Source organism: Schistocerca serialis, chromosome 4 (genome assembly GCF_023864345.2).
Source record: "Schistocerca serialis cubense isolate TAMUIC-IGC-003099 chromosome 4, iqSchSeri2.2, whole genome shotgun sequence".
Classification (NCBI taxonomy): Eukaryota; Metazoa; Arthropoda; class Insecta; order Orthoptera; family Acrididae; genus Schistocerca; species Schistocerca serialis.
In genome coordinates this window covers 959494421-959509837 of record NC_064641.1, presented here as the reverse complement: position 1 = coordinate 959509837, position 15417 = coordinate 959494421, and the positions used below count along the sequence as shown (strand labels likewise).

At 40.7% G+C, this 15417-nt stretch overlaps 1 protein-coding gene across 2 annotated transcripts in view; it reads left to right on the top strand.

Annotated features, from left to right (window-relative positions):
* LOC126473610 (pre-mRNA-splicing factor ATP-dependent RNA helicase PRP16-like) overlaps nucleotides 1-15417 on the top strand; it is a 186931-nt gene that overhangs the window by 57515 nt on the left and 113999 nt on the right. For both annotated transcript variants that reach the window (XM_050100779.1, XM_050100780.1), the window contains exon 10: nucleotides 6915-7157. In XM_050100779.1, the coding sequence (XP_049956736.1) occupies nucleotides 6915-7157 (243 nt within the window). The remainder of the gene's footprint in view (nucleotides 1-6914; nucleotides 7158-15417) is intronic.

Below are 15417 nucleotides of genomic sequence, written 5' to 3'. Positions count from 1 at the left end.
TATTTTATCAGTTCCTAAACCAAACAGGGGGAAAGTTATTGCCCGTGAAGTAGTAAAGATTGTCACTGATTTCTACCAAAATGATGAACATACTCAAATGTTAAAAGGATCAAAAGACGAAGTTAGCATTCAGAAGAATGTGTATATGTGTAACAGACTCATCCTTTGCAACTTAAGAGAACTGTACTCTTGTTTTAAATGAGAGAATACAAACATTAACATTGGTATTTCTAAATTCTGTTCGCTAAGACTGAAGTGGTGTATTTTGGCTGGTGCTGCCGGCACTCATTCACTGTGTGTGTGTGTGTGTGTGTGTGTGTGTGTGTGTGTATATGTGTGTGTGTGTGTGTGTGTGTGTTTGTGTTTATCCACCAAAATGTAAAATTGCTTTTGGGTGCAGAACACATTGAAGAAACATACAAAGAACTTATAAAATTTCTTATATGTGACTCTGAAAACTACTGCATGCTTAATCACTGTGATAATTGTCTCAGTGATAACAAACAGAAATTAATGAATAATTAAAACAGAAATTAGCTTACAAAGATGCTGATGATGAAATTGAGCTCATCCAGTAGATAGACAGAGATCATCAGGCTGAACTGGTAAAACAGCCTGCAACTGTTGGTGAATACATCAACTTGTTGGTAATAAAATTGCAGGCACTTAAACCACACTCATTTATATCTAAGTATTAGTCAAAATCATTGAAAAAATTGAAAGAAAATCGAACCCCGGAAAAAGCAATTCTGTTAATTGACTTTGCTGAAAACTACAGTTTTGTAATTTAGAATGAAATTCAGAGTTATTACTGGACCAGAAGCAGCTGTACAATCCATCCCGTGTGTGTTAATGTGGTAAATGAAGAAAGTAAATTGGGTAATAGTGAACCATTGCTTTATAACTAACAATTCTGTCACTAAATGTAACTGGATTTTCTCTTTTGATGCTAGTCAATTGTCAGGATGAGCATTTCTGCAAAGGGCATTTGTTTCTAAAGCATTATATGAGAGTGAAAATACTAAATAAATTACATTTTCTCTCTTAACAACATGTGGGCAGGGTGGGTTCTTCCTTGGCTCGGGGATGAGGTAGAATGAAACAGCATTTTTACATAAGATAACTTTTATTGAAAGTTTTGTACAACTGTATCTTACTGGATGTTCTGGCTCGGAGAGCGGCAGCTGTGTCGTGTTGTTTGCGAAGCATTCTGCTGCGGCAGCAGCGGCGTCTGATTACGCCTGGCGGTGTGTGTCTCGTGTCGCCGTCTCGCCCAGTTGACTGGAGACGCGCCTTGTGCGGTGGCCCGTTTAATTACTGAGAGCAAAGTCGCGCATCGGATGGTGATACCTTGGATGTGGCGTCCCAGTGTTTCTCTTCTCTAAGCGGCCGCGTGTGTCGTGCGTCGGCCAGCGGAGCGGCATGGCGGGGGAAGGCCAGTGTCCCGGACTCGAACCACGGACTCCCGCTTGCCAGTCTTCGGGTGTCAGATCTTCATCCCAGCTCACAGGTGACTGCTGATGTGAGGCCGTCTCCTTCCCGTCCTCACGAGTCACCCGGGTATGTAAAAATCAGTCTTCAAATACCTTTTAACTTCTGTCTTCTGGTGCTGAGGCTGCTGCTTGCTGTTTCATTACAGCGGCGGACGTGGTGCGTCTGTGTATGATGTAGTCTCTTCTTGCATGACGGTCTTCAGCACCGAAACTGACTGAAAACTACTGCTACTCTTCTCTCCTTGTCGGGTCCACTGCGTCTCGCATATTTATTCACTTCAGTTCACTGGAGGTGAACGACTTCATGGTCATTGCCCCTTCTGTCACGTTGAAAAGCTTCTCAAAGAATCTTCTTAACGTCGGTCATTGGCTCTTGGAATGCAGGCGAGGGCCTTTGCTCACATGTGACAACTGAGAAACATGTGAGCCGGTCGGGCGATGCCCTGACGGCTGAATCGACAGCGTCCGCTTATGTGGGGAGGGCGATGGCTTCACCTTAACTTGCTGACTTCACGGTCATTGTCTCTTCTGCTCTGCCCGCTGTTTGTCAGTATGTAACTCTCTAAACTAAACCAAGTTTTTCATTTATTTTCTAATTTCTGCTTCACTTTGCTTTCACTAATTTATTTACTTATCTTAAGTACCACTCAACGGAACATGATGTAGGATTTGTAAATGCTTTCCAGAAGGAACTGGTTAAGTAGCTGGAGCATTACCCACAAGTGAAGAAAGTGCATTATTTCACTGCTGGATGTGCTGCTCTATGTAAGAATAGAAAAAGCTTTAAAAACTTGTGTGAGCACAAAAACAATATTTCTGTTGAAACTGAGCATTCCTTTTTCGCTACTAGCCACAGTAAATCTGTGTGTGATGGTTTGGGAGGAACTGTAAAACGTATGTTGAGAAGAGCTAGTCATCAACTAGCAGATGATACACAAATAATAACTACATCTGGCATTTAGGATTTCCGCAGAGCTAATATTGACAACGTTCTTGTCACTTCTTAGAAAAAGTCAGTGTAGATTTCCTTTACAAGAACCTCGGTAAGAGATTTTCGACAACCCACAAAATACCTGGTACCAGGAATTTTAACCATTGCAAACCACTTTCTTGTGATTCTTTAGAGATTAGAAGAGTAACTTCTTCTGAAAAGCCTTCCCTGATTATTTCATTGAATGAAAATGCCCCACAATGGACATGCACTCGTCCTCAAAAAAATTCTTTTGTAGCAGTTTCAAACGTTTTCCTGATGACCGTAGACTGTGTAGCACTGGGGTGCAAGACTCGCACATCTCTCACAGGTGATTTACGTATTGTGTGGAGCCGATCTTCTTCTCATGACAGATGGCTGCGTTGATCTTCACAATGCTTCTTCTCCAAAGATTTCATGCTGGTTAGGGAAATGATACTGAACTACTTTTCTACTTTTAAAATGATTTCTTACTCTCAGAATACTTTCATATCAACTTCGCTATATTTTCTTCTTCACACTAAAACAACTACACAAGTTTCACATGCGCTTTCAAGTCTCACAAATCAACCCCATCTGGAAGAGCTTAGTACTTAACGTATATCATCACAGTCTCTTTTGGTTTTAATAACCCTTGTCAAAACAGTTCTTGCTCCTAGCAAGTCAAACAACAGAATATAAGAGACTCTAGATAAAGCATATTTTGATTGTTGTCAACAGTCACTACTATTTCACTGCCAAAGAGTAGCCCTGGATTACTCCTTGTACTGGACATACGGCTTCCAGGGCATGCGCGGCCACCACTTGTCAACACCGATAGACTGACACAACTTTAGTCTTCTCGTAACACACGCCCATCCTGCACACACATAAACCATGGTGCAGTAGATGCATTTCCATACTCACACACTCATCCTTAAAATATCATGTGTTCAAGGGTGAAATATGAGTGTCTCCAAAATTTACCCTGAAATTCTCAATGCACTACAAGTTGTATATAATGACAGGTGGTACTTTGCTGTCGTCACAAATGTCTATGATGAACTACATTTTTTCCACCCACCTGGACCAGCAGTGTCATTCTTTTGGCCTGAGAAGTAAGACTTGTTACTTGCCTTTGGAAAACATTTTATGTGCAGTTGGTGTATCTAAGTCAACATCATTAGGCAGAATGTATTACTTTAATGGAAAAAATATGAAGTAAACAGAATATAATTTGTTACGGTGGATTAAAAACAGACATTCTCTTAAGAAGTTTCATTGATAGTTTCAGAGATCTTCATTGCTGAACATGTACATTTTAAATTAACATTAGTGTGGCTAGAATAATTGTTGGTTAAAGATGCTAATTTGACAATTTAAATAAAGTTAACCCGTGCAATGAAAATGTTTCAGTTAAATGTATAACTTTCGGCTCTGTACTTTCATGAGGCAGCCTGCCTACAGGTTATCAGTTTACATAATCTGATTTGAATGATCTTCTGAACAGTGGTGTGATACATGTTTAATGAACATCCAATATCTATCAGAACCTAGGGTGCTGCTTCTTTTTACTTTTTTTAAAAATATTATCAGCGTTTTGATAAAAATAAATCTGGTATCAGCTGTCAGAAGTTTTTTACATATTTAAAAATCATTGTTTGGACCACAACAGCTAAAGTTGATTTTCTATATTCCCACAAGTCAAGAATAGTTATTAATTTTTTTCCCAATAAAGATACATCCCTTCTGTGACATCTGGGAAAATATGACAATAATGTGTTGAAAATATGATAGTTTGTTATTTTTCTTCTTCTTATTATTATTATTATTGTTATTATTGTCTGAAACAATGCAATCCAAATGACAAACTTCAGTTGCAGCATTTACATTTGCAAAAAAATTCCATTTTTTCCACTCAAAGTACATGAAGTATATGGAGAAATTTTGCATTGGCTATTGCCATGCATGAAGTAACAAGAAGAAAAAGCTCCGTGAAAATCTGAAGCAGTATTTTTTTTCCCCACACGACAAAGTATTGTGATTTCAGATTTATTTGTGTGTGTATTTGTAGAAAACCCATTAATGATTTTGTTTTATTACAATGTGTACTGTCTTGGGAGTTATTTAAGACCAATTATAAGTTCCCACCAGGTTGAAGAATGTGATATAAGCATTTATCAATGTGTCTTTAATTTTTCTGGAAATTGGAAAGTGACATACATTAATTTTATTTTGTATTGTTCTTTGTAACATTACTGCTTAAATAATTAGGTATCTGTTAAGTATATGCTTCTCTTATAAAAAAAAAATTCCAAATCAAAAGGTTCATAATCACCTGAGTTATGGGCATTTATGTAGGTAAGTACCATTTTGCACTGACAGTCTTTCAGAGCCCAGTTATCAGAATATTCTACATTTAAAATAGATACAGAAAAAAGTTTTAGTCCTAGAGCATAAAGATTGTGCGCAAGTTCTTATGTTATAAGTATAAGCAAACATGCAAAGTTTCATGAAAATTTGAGGTGATGAGTGACATGACCTGCATGATTTGACGTGGAATGACTCCGTAGTAAGAAGTATAATGTGTAACCTATGAGCTCTGCATATGGTACTGATCATAGAAACTTGGAAAATAATAATTTTTGCAACATATAGCACATGTAATGAACGCTGAATTTTTGCATGTGTGTTGTTTTTTCAGTCACTGTTCAAAACAAACATGATGTAAATGATTCTTCCGTATCACGCAGTATTGTGGCATATCACCCATATCCATTGTCAGAATTACATGGAAAATGGGGTGGGAAAGAGGGGGCAAAGAGAAACAGAAAGAATACAGGCGACGAGATTTGATCCAGAGAGCTTGCGCTTCTAAGACTAAGCAATTAATCCCACAGGTATGGAGTCTATGAATACAGGTGACTGTAAATAGTATATAAGCACATCTAAAATTTTAAACTCGACTTTCTCGAAACTGGTTGAGAGTTGTGTCTTCCAGTTTAAATAGAGGGCTGTTGAGCACCTCAGTCAATTACAGAATGTCATCAGAGCAACATAACACATTGATCCAGTGCATCCTCCTCTTGCTCCACTGACAGCAAGTGTGAGATTCATTCAGTCATTCGCTTCCTGATTTTGTACAACGAAATGGTGGCCAGTATCCATTGCCAGCTTGTGGAAACCTATGGTTCCAAGGTAATGAACTGTTGGTATGTTACCAAGTGTGTTAGATTATTTAAGTAAGGCTGTACCGACATCTACAATGAAGAAACAAGTGGGAGACTGTCTTTCGTTCCGGAAGAGTTTGTACAGTGGGTTGAAGGAAAAGTTCACATTAATCACTGTGTGATTCTTGACTCCCTTAAAGTAAGTTTTACTCACATTTCATGAAGTCTCCTGGATGAAATCATGTCAGAAGGACAAGGTGGGTACCAAAAATGTTCACTTCGGAACACTGCGAAAATCACGTGTTGGCTGCACACAAATTTATTAAGTGTTTTCAAACTGAGAATAAATTCTTTCTCGACTCAGTTGTGACTGGGGATGAAACATGGGTGTCAGAAAGACTGCCTCTGCATTGGCACCATATCCATTCTCCATCCTACCCAAACAATTTGAAGTTCAACCTTCAGAGAGGAAAATTACGGTGTCTTTGTTTTGGGACTGGAGAGGGCTCTTGTCGGTGGATTTCATGCCCAAAGGGACCACCATCAGTGCTGCTGCATACTGAGAGATCCTACAGAAGTTTAGAAAAAATAAAAGACAAAACGAGAAGAATGTTGACTCGTGGTGTGCCACTCCTTCATGACAACGCCGGACCCCCATACCACCTGGCTTACTCACAACTTTATTGTATCGTTTGGATGGGGCGTAGTGACTAATCCACACTACTCCCCTGACCTGGCACCCTCAGATTACTGTCTCTTAGCGAAATTGAAGTTCTTGGGTGGACTGTGCTTTTAGAACAATGCAGTGAGGGGAACTTCATATGGTCCCCTTGTCAGCCCAGTGCCCCAAGAGGCTGCTCCGAATTGTGATAACATCCCGTATAGAAATCTTACAGTTGTGGCACCTCTGGTGTCCCTCCCAGTGTGGCACCCTGAGTGGCAGCTTGTGTCACTTGGGCCTTAAACCAGCCCTGTGTATACTGCAGTCATTCCATGATTGCAGAAATTCTTAGGTCTGTCATTCTCCATTGATCAGAGTTCTTGTTTGTATTTCATAGTGTTTGATCCCTTTAGTTATGCTCTTATAAGAGTTAGTTCTGTTTCTTTGAACTGCATTTTTTCCATCCCTTATTGTTGATACTGAATGTTTATTTTTGTATATATATTTTTTTTTTTTAGTTTGGGTGCCCTTGTCTCTATAAATTAGGCTACATGGCCTATGTACCATTGCCTTTATATTTCTCCTTTATTGTTAAAAGTTACATTTTTATCACTAATGCAATTTTTCTGTTTAATTTTCAGCTACTTAATGTAATCCGAGAGAATAATGTAGTGATAATTATTGGTGAAACTGGCAGTGGGAAAACAACTCAATTAACTCAGTATCTTCATGAGGATGGTTACAGTAAATATGGAATGATTGGCTGCACGCAGCCTCGTCGAGTTGCAGCAATGTCTGTAGCCAAGAGAGTCTCGGATGAAATGGGAACGCACCTTGGAGAAGAAGTGGGATATGCAATCCGTTTTGAGGATTGCACATCAGAGGTAGTATATGTTTTTACACTTAACAACATTTCATCAAAACATTTTGTATCTATGTTCTCTAATGTGATGCTCTGTAGCTGTACACAGTGATTTAAGTGTACAGACTGTTCACTTGACTAGATAATATTTTTGAAGTGAAGTATATGTAGTAAATTTCGATGTTATCATTGTTTACACACGTGACACTGTGTGTAATCTTTCGACATGCAAACAAAGCCTAACTTCAGCTTGTTGTTGTGGTCTTCAGTCCTGAGACTGGTTTGATGCAGTTTTCCATGCTACTCCATCCTGTGCAAGCTTCTTCATCTCCCAGTACCTACTGCAACCTACAGCCTTATGAATCTGCTTAGTATATTCATCCCTTGGTCTCCCTCTATGGTTTTTACCCTCCACACTGCCCTCCAATACTAAACTGGTGATCCCTTGATGCCTCAGAGCATGTCCTACCAACCTCCTCATTAGTTATGTGATGTACCCATCTAATCTTCAGCATTCTTCTGTAGCACCACATTTTGAAAGTTTCTATTCTCTTCTTGTCCAAACTATTTATCGTCCATGTTTCACTTCCATACATGGCTACACTCCATACAAATACTTTCAGAAACGACTTCCTGACACTTAAATCTGTACTGTGCTCGATGTTAACAAATTCCTCTTCTTCAGAACCGATATCCTTGCCATTGCCAGTCTACATTTTATATCCTCTCTACTTCTTCCATCATCAGTTATTTTGCTCCCCGAGTGCCTCATTTCCTAATCTAATTCCCTCAGCATCACCAGACTTAATTCAATTACATTCCATTATTCTCATTTTGCTTTAGTTGATCTTCATCTTATATCCTCCTTTCAAGACACTGTCCATTCCATTCAACTGCTCTTCCAAGTCCTTTGCTGTCGATGACAGAATTACAATGTTATCAGCGAACCTCAGTGTTTTTATTTCTTCTCCATGGATTTTAATACCTACTCTGAATTTTTCTTTTATTTCCTTTACTGCTTGTTCAATATACAGATTGAATAACATCTGGGAGAGGCTACAACCCTGTCTCACTCCCTTCCCAACCACTGATTCCCTTTCATTCCCCTCGACTCATAACTGCCATCTGATTTCTGTACAAACTGTGAATAGCCTTTCACTCCCTGTATTTGACTCCTGTCACCTGTAGAATTTGAAAGAGAGTATTCCAGTCAACATTCTCAAAAACTTTCTCTAAGTCTACAAATGCTAGAAACGTAGGTTTGCCTTTCCTTATTCTATTTCCTAAGATAAGTCGCAGAGTCAGTATTGCCTCGCGTGTTCCAACATTTCTATGGAATCCAAACTGATCTTCCCCGAGGTCAGCTTCTACCAGTTTTTCCATTCGTCTGTAAAGAATTCGTGTTAGTATTTTACAGCTGTGACATATTAAACTGATAGTTCGGTATTTTCACATCTGTCAACGCCTGTTGTCTTTGGGATTGGAATTATTATATTCTTCTTGAAGTCTGAGGGTATTTCACCTGTCTCACACATCTTGCTCACCAGATGGTAGAGTTTTGTCATGGCTGGCTCTCCTGAGGCTATCAGTAGTTCTAATGGAATGGTGTCTACTCCTGGGGCCTTGTTTCGACTCAGGTCTTACAGTGCTCTGCCAAACTCTTCACGCAGTATCATATCTCCCATTTCATCTTCATCTACATCCTCTTCCTTGTCCTCAAGAACATTACCCTTGTATAGACCCTCTATTTACTCCTTCCACCTTTCTGCTTTCTACTTTGCCTTCTTTGCTTAGTACTGGGTTTCCATCTGTGCTCTTGATATTCATGCAAGTCGTCCTCTTTTCTCCAAAGGTCTCTTTAATTTTCCTGTAGCCGGTATCTATCTTACCCTTAGTGATATGTGCCTCTACATCCTTACATTTGTCCTCTAGCCATCCCTGCTTAGCCATTTTGCAATTCCTGTCGATCTCATTTTTGAGGCATTTGTTTTCCTTTTTGCATGCTTCATGTACTGCATTTTTGTATTTTATCCTTTCATCAATTAAATTCAGTATCTCTTCTGTTACCCAAGGATTTCTATTAGCCCTCGTCTTTTTACGTACTTGTTCCTCTGCTACCTTCACTATATCATCTCTGAAAGCTACCCATTCTTCTTCTACTGTATTTCTTTCCCCCATTCTTGTCAATCGTTCACTAATGCTCTCCCTGAAGCTCTCTACAACCTCTGGTTCTTTCAGTTTATCCAGATCCCATCTTCTCAATTTCCCACCTTTTTGCAGTTTCTTCAGTTTTAATCTACAGTTTATAACCAATTGATTGTGGTCAGAGTCTACATCTGGCCCTGGAAATGTCTTACAATTTAAAACCTGGTTCCTAAATCTCTGTCTTACCATTATATAATCTATCTGAGACCTTCTAGTATCTCCAGGCTTCTACCATGTATACAACCTTCTTTTATGATTCTTGAACCAAGTGTTAGCTATGATTAAGTTATGCTTTGTGCAAAATTCTACCAGGTGGCTTCCTCTTTCATTTCTTACCTCCAATCCATATTCACCTACTATGTTTCCTTCTCTCCCTTTTCTACTATCGAATTCCAATCACCTATGACTATTAAATTTTTGTCTCCCTTCACTACCTAAATAATTTCTTTTATCTCATCATACATTTCATCAATTTCTTCATCATCTGCAGAGCTAGTTGGCATATAAACTTGTACTTCTGTAGTAGGTGTGGGCTTTGTGTTTATCTTGGCCACAATAATGCATTCACTATGCTGTTTGTAGTAGCTTACTCACATTCCTATTTTTTTTTTATTCATTATTAAACCTACTCCTGCATTACCCCTATTTAATTTTGTATTTATAACCCTGTATTCACCTGACCAGAAGTGTTGTTTCTCCTGCCACCGAACTTCACTAATTTCCTCTATATCTAACTTCAACCTATCCATTTCCCTTTTTAAATTTTCTAACCTACCTGCCCGATTAAGGGATCTGACGTTCGACACTCCGATCCGTAGAACACCAGTTTTCTTTCTCCTGATAACAACATCCTATTGAGTAATCCCTGCCCGGAGATCCGAATGGGAGACTATTTTACCTCCGGAATATTTTACCCAAGATGACGCCATCATCATTTAATCATACAGTAAAACTGCATGCCCTCGGGAAAAATTACGGCTGTAGTTTCCCTTTGCTTTCAGCCGTTCGCAGTACCAGCACAGCAAGGCCATTTTGATTAGTGTTACAAGGCCAGATCAGTCAATCGTCCAGACTGTTGCCCCTGCAACTACTGCAAAGGCTGCTGCCCCTCTTCAGGAACCACATGTTAGTCAGGCCTCTCAACAGATACCTCTCCATTGTGGTTGCACCTACGGTACGGTCATCTGTAACGCTGAGGCACGCAAGCCTCCCCACCAATGGCAAGGTCCATGGTTCAGCTTGGGTAGTGTAAATACACTCCTGGAAATTGAAATAAGAACACCGTGAATTCATTGTCCCAGGAAGGGGAAACTTTATTGACACATTCCTGGGGTCAGATACATCACATGATCACACTGACAGAACCACAGGTACATAGACACAGGCAACAGAGCATGCACAATGTCGGCACTAGTACAGTGTATATTCACCTTTCGCAGCAATGCAGGCTGCTATTCTCCCATGGAGACGATCGTAGAGATGCTCAATGTAGTCCTGTGGAACGGCTTGCCATGCCATTTCCACCTGGCGCCTCAGTTGGACCAGCGTTCGTGCTGGACGTGCAGACCGCGTGAGACGACGCTTCATCCAGTCCCAAACATGCTCAATGGGGGACAGATCCGGAGATCTTGCTGGCCAGGGTAGTTGACTTACACCTTCTAGAGCACGTTGGGTGGCACGGGATACATGCGGACGTGCATTGTCCTGTTGGAACAGCAAGTTCCCTTGCCGGTCTAGGAATGGTAGAACGATGGGTTCGATGACGGTTTGGATGTACCGTGCACTATTCAGTGTCCCCTCGACGATCACCAGTGGTGTACGGCCAGTGTAGGAGATCGCTCCCCACACCATGATGCCGGGTGTTGGCCCTGTGTGCCTCGGTCGTATGCAGTCCTGATTGTGGCGCTCACCTGCACGGCGCCAAACACGCATACGACCATCATTGGCACCAAGGCAGAAGCGACTCTCATCGCTGAAGACGACACGTCTCCATTCGTCCCTCCATTCACGCCTGTCGCGACACCACTGGAGGCGGGCTGCACGATGTTGGGGCGTGAGCGGAAGACGGCCTAACAGTGTGCGGGACCGTAGCCCAGCTTCATGGAGACGGTTGCGAATGGTCCTCGCCGATACCCCAGGAGCAACAGTGTCCCTAATTTGCTGGGAAGTGGCGGTGCGGTCCCCTACGACACTGCGTAGGATCCTACGGTCTTGGCGTGCATCCGTGCGTCGCTGCGGTCCGGTCCCAGGTCGACGGGCACGTGCACCTTCCGCCGACCACTGGTGACAACATCGATGTACTGTGGAGACCTCACGCCCCACGTGTTGAGCAATTCGGAGGTACGTCCACCTGGCCTCCCACATGCCCACTATACGCCCTCGCTCAAAGTCCGTCAACTGCACATACGGTTCACGTCCACGCTGTCGCGGCATGCTACCAGTGTTAAAGACTGCGATGGAGCTCCGTATGCCACGGCAAACTGGCTGACACTGACGGCGGCGGTGCACAAATGCTGCGCAGCTAGCGCCATTCGACGGCCAACACCGCGGTTCCTGGTGTGTCCGCTGTGCCGTGCGTGTGATCATTGCTTGTACAGCCCTCTCGCAGTGTCCGGAGCAAGTATGGTGGGTCTGACACACCGGTGTCAATGTGTTCTGTTTTCCATTTCCAGGAGTGTATTTTAAAGAGGGTAGAAAAATTATAAACTAGGGTGAAGATTAGTTCACTTTTTTATGCCCTGATAGGATGACTTGATTAACAAGGGGCTAAGTGCCAAGTGATTCATGTTTTGGCAGTCATGTGCCAATTCAGAGAACAAATTGATTTTGGGGGCTTTATGATGTATAATTTCGACATTGTGGTTGCTCCTTGATGGGGAAAAGAAGAGAGCAGATTGTATGATTCGCTGCAGCTGCCGATTCAGAGAAAAGTCCGTATTGTGTTAGACATTTCTTATGCCTGAAGAAATATTTTGTCCGTAAAAAGGATGGTAAATTATAGTGAAATAAAACTTGAGCATCTCCTGTGATCTTGATAGGTCAAGCAAATTGGTAGTCCATGAATAAAGCTTGCTCTGTTCCCATCTTCAGGCGCAAGTCAACCATAAAACATAAAACGTTTCTGGAGTCCCTCCCACCACTGTGTCTACAGAAATTCATAGAATGATTTACTGAGAGTATCAAACAGTGGGAAATCCTGGACGGAAAGTAACAATATTATGAAAAGGATAGTTGCTACTCACCATATAGCTGAGTCACAGATAGGCACAACAAAAAGACTGTCACAAAATGAGCTTTTGGCCAACAAGGCCTTTTTTTGAGGCTGTGGTCATGTGTGTGTGTGTGTGTGTGTGTGTGTGTGTGTGTGTGTGTTTGTGTGTGTGCGTGTGTGCGTGCGTGTGCGCGTGTGTGCGTGCGTGTGCGTGCATGTGCGTGCGCCCGCATGAAAGCTCATTTTGTGAGTCTTTTTGTTGTGCCCATCTGTGACTCAGAATCTCCATTATATGGTGAGTTGCAACTATCCTTTTCATAATATTGTTACATTTACTGACAAAATTTTGTTGGACAGTAGAAGCATCCTAAAGAGCCTGGGGAATCTACAAAGGTGGGTGGAGAGCATATTCTGTGCAGAGAGACAGAAAATAAGACCCAACGTTGCTGATTTGTTTCTGTCAGTTCATGCAATCTGATAGCTGAATACGTGGTGGCATACACAGTTTTCCACAGTGAAGTCCACTCTCTGTAATGTGATTGTTTAGTGAGAGCGTAAGATGTACACGCAACTATATTGTCAATAATAATAATAATGCAGCTTCTTTCTTTAAATACTGTAAATATATAATGTTTCATCTTTGTAGCAATAGTGATCTCTTCATCAATCATATGACTTTTTGTATTGCTTACATTGGGTATTCACAATGATAAAGTATATTTAAGGCATTTTCTGATTGTAAAAAATATGAGCTTATTCTCTATGTCTTATGCAAGCAGCTCGTACAAGTGTTGAGATCCTTTGTATTGCCTCATTTTTAAATCTCTCAACATCGGCAATTCGGAATGTATTGTTTTTCTTGGCAAATTCGTCTGTCCCATAAATTCAGTAGGCAGGCTTGTGTGCATTGACAAGAATCACCAATTCTGCTATGGTCTGTGCCAAACTCTGATGTATTCCGTTAGAGGTTAACCACACAATATTATCTGCCTTTTCAGTATTCATAATTAGAGGTTTGTTAACTTGCACATAGGGGATGCCAGCTTTGTCCATAATAATAACACAAGACAACATTTGTTGTCTAAACCACTGTTAAAGACACTGTACAGCACATCAGAATAGTAATATTCAGAATTATTAGTCTTTGACGCTTTAAAAATTTGCTTACAGTGTGGAGTAATGCCAGTTTCTGCTGCTCTGACATGAAGCTCTGTAAGGCTTATTACTTTTGGCAACCAGAACATTGTGTTTACCATTCCCACACTCATTTTATAGTGTCTTTCATGTGCAAAACTGATTTTTCTGCTGTAAGATATTCACCTTTGGCATACATATTATGCACTACAAAACGTTGTTTGTGAAATTGTCGATATCGCACACATCTTTTTCCAGTTTTGGTACTTGCCTCATGGCTTGAAAGCAGCTGAGATGCAGTTTTGAGTAGATACATTCTGTTCACTGGATATTCCCTGTTAAGTCTTTAGACCAGCCCCACAGTCTTCTTCCATGTGCAGCTGATCCTTGGCAGCTGCATGACACACACCGTGTGCCATCACTGATTTGCCAGAAAACTATTGTTTTAAAACACTGGTCCACACAGATCATTATTCCTCTAGCTTGTTTGTATGGTACTTGGTGTGATTGCTTCTTATCACTCATGGCAAACACTATGAGAAAAAAAATAATCTGTATGCACTGACCACTATAACTGAAATGAACCGTAAACATTAAGAACACAACAGGATGTGCACAGAACAAAAAGAAGAAAGTGACTGGTTGAAAGTAATGTGGTACAGTTCAACTTGCTTCCATAAAGCTGGCCTATAGCCGCCTTTACACATGCTCCAAACTCAATAAATGTGACCTCAGATCAGTCTAGAAGTAATGGTATTTTAACTATGAAGAACACTCCCCACCCCTGTAAACAAGAAGAGCATTGGTCTTTATAATCAATGCTTCATAGCACAAAGTCTTTATGTGACAGAATCTGTATACCTGTCATTGCACTTAACTGTTGGAAGGAGGAGGAACATAAATAAGAATGCACTTTTCAGGAGGAAGTTCCAGTGGGAGAATAAACACAATAGTATCTGCTTATCAATGGTCTTGTTATTAAACATTATTTGTCCATTCTTTGCTTTGATTTGAAATGGTAAGTTCAATTTTCATTGGGGATTTATTAATCTTTGAAATGGTTGAAAAAGGTACAGATATTTCATTTGTGTTCAGAATGTTATTAATTAATATTTGTTTTTGACAATCAGTTTCGACAGTCGAAACTGTCATCATCTGATCTTTAAAAAATTCTTGGTTATAAATCATATTTATTGAAGATCATAAGATGACAGTTTCAACTGATGAAACCGGTCATCTGTAATAAATATAAATTAATGCGATCATGGTTATAAAAGGTTTTTTGAAGTTAAATATAGATGGCTCCTCCCATTTTCTCAATATGAGTAGCTTCAGTCGGACTATTACTACTTGAATTTTTTGTTGATTCAAATACGAGGGCAGTTCAATAAGTAATGAACCACATTTTTTTTCTGAAACAGGGGTTGTTTTATCCAGCATTGAAATACACCAGGTTATTCCCCAATCTTTTAGCTACACATCACCATTTTTCAACGTAATCTCAATTCAATGCTACGGCCTTACACCACCTTGAAATGAGGGCCTGTATGCATGCACAGTACCATTCCACTGGTCGATGTCGGAGCCAACGTCGTACTGCATCAATAACTTCTTCATCATCCGCGTAGTGCCTCCCACGAATTGCGTCCTTCATTGGGCCAAACATATGGAAATCCGACGGTGCGAGATCGGGGCTGTAGGATGCATGAGGAAGAACAGTCCACTGAAGTTT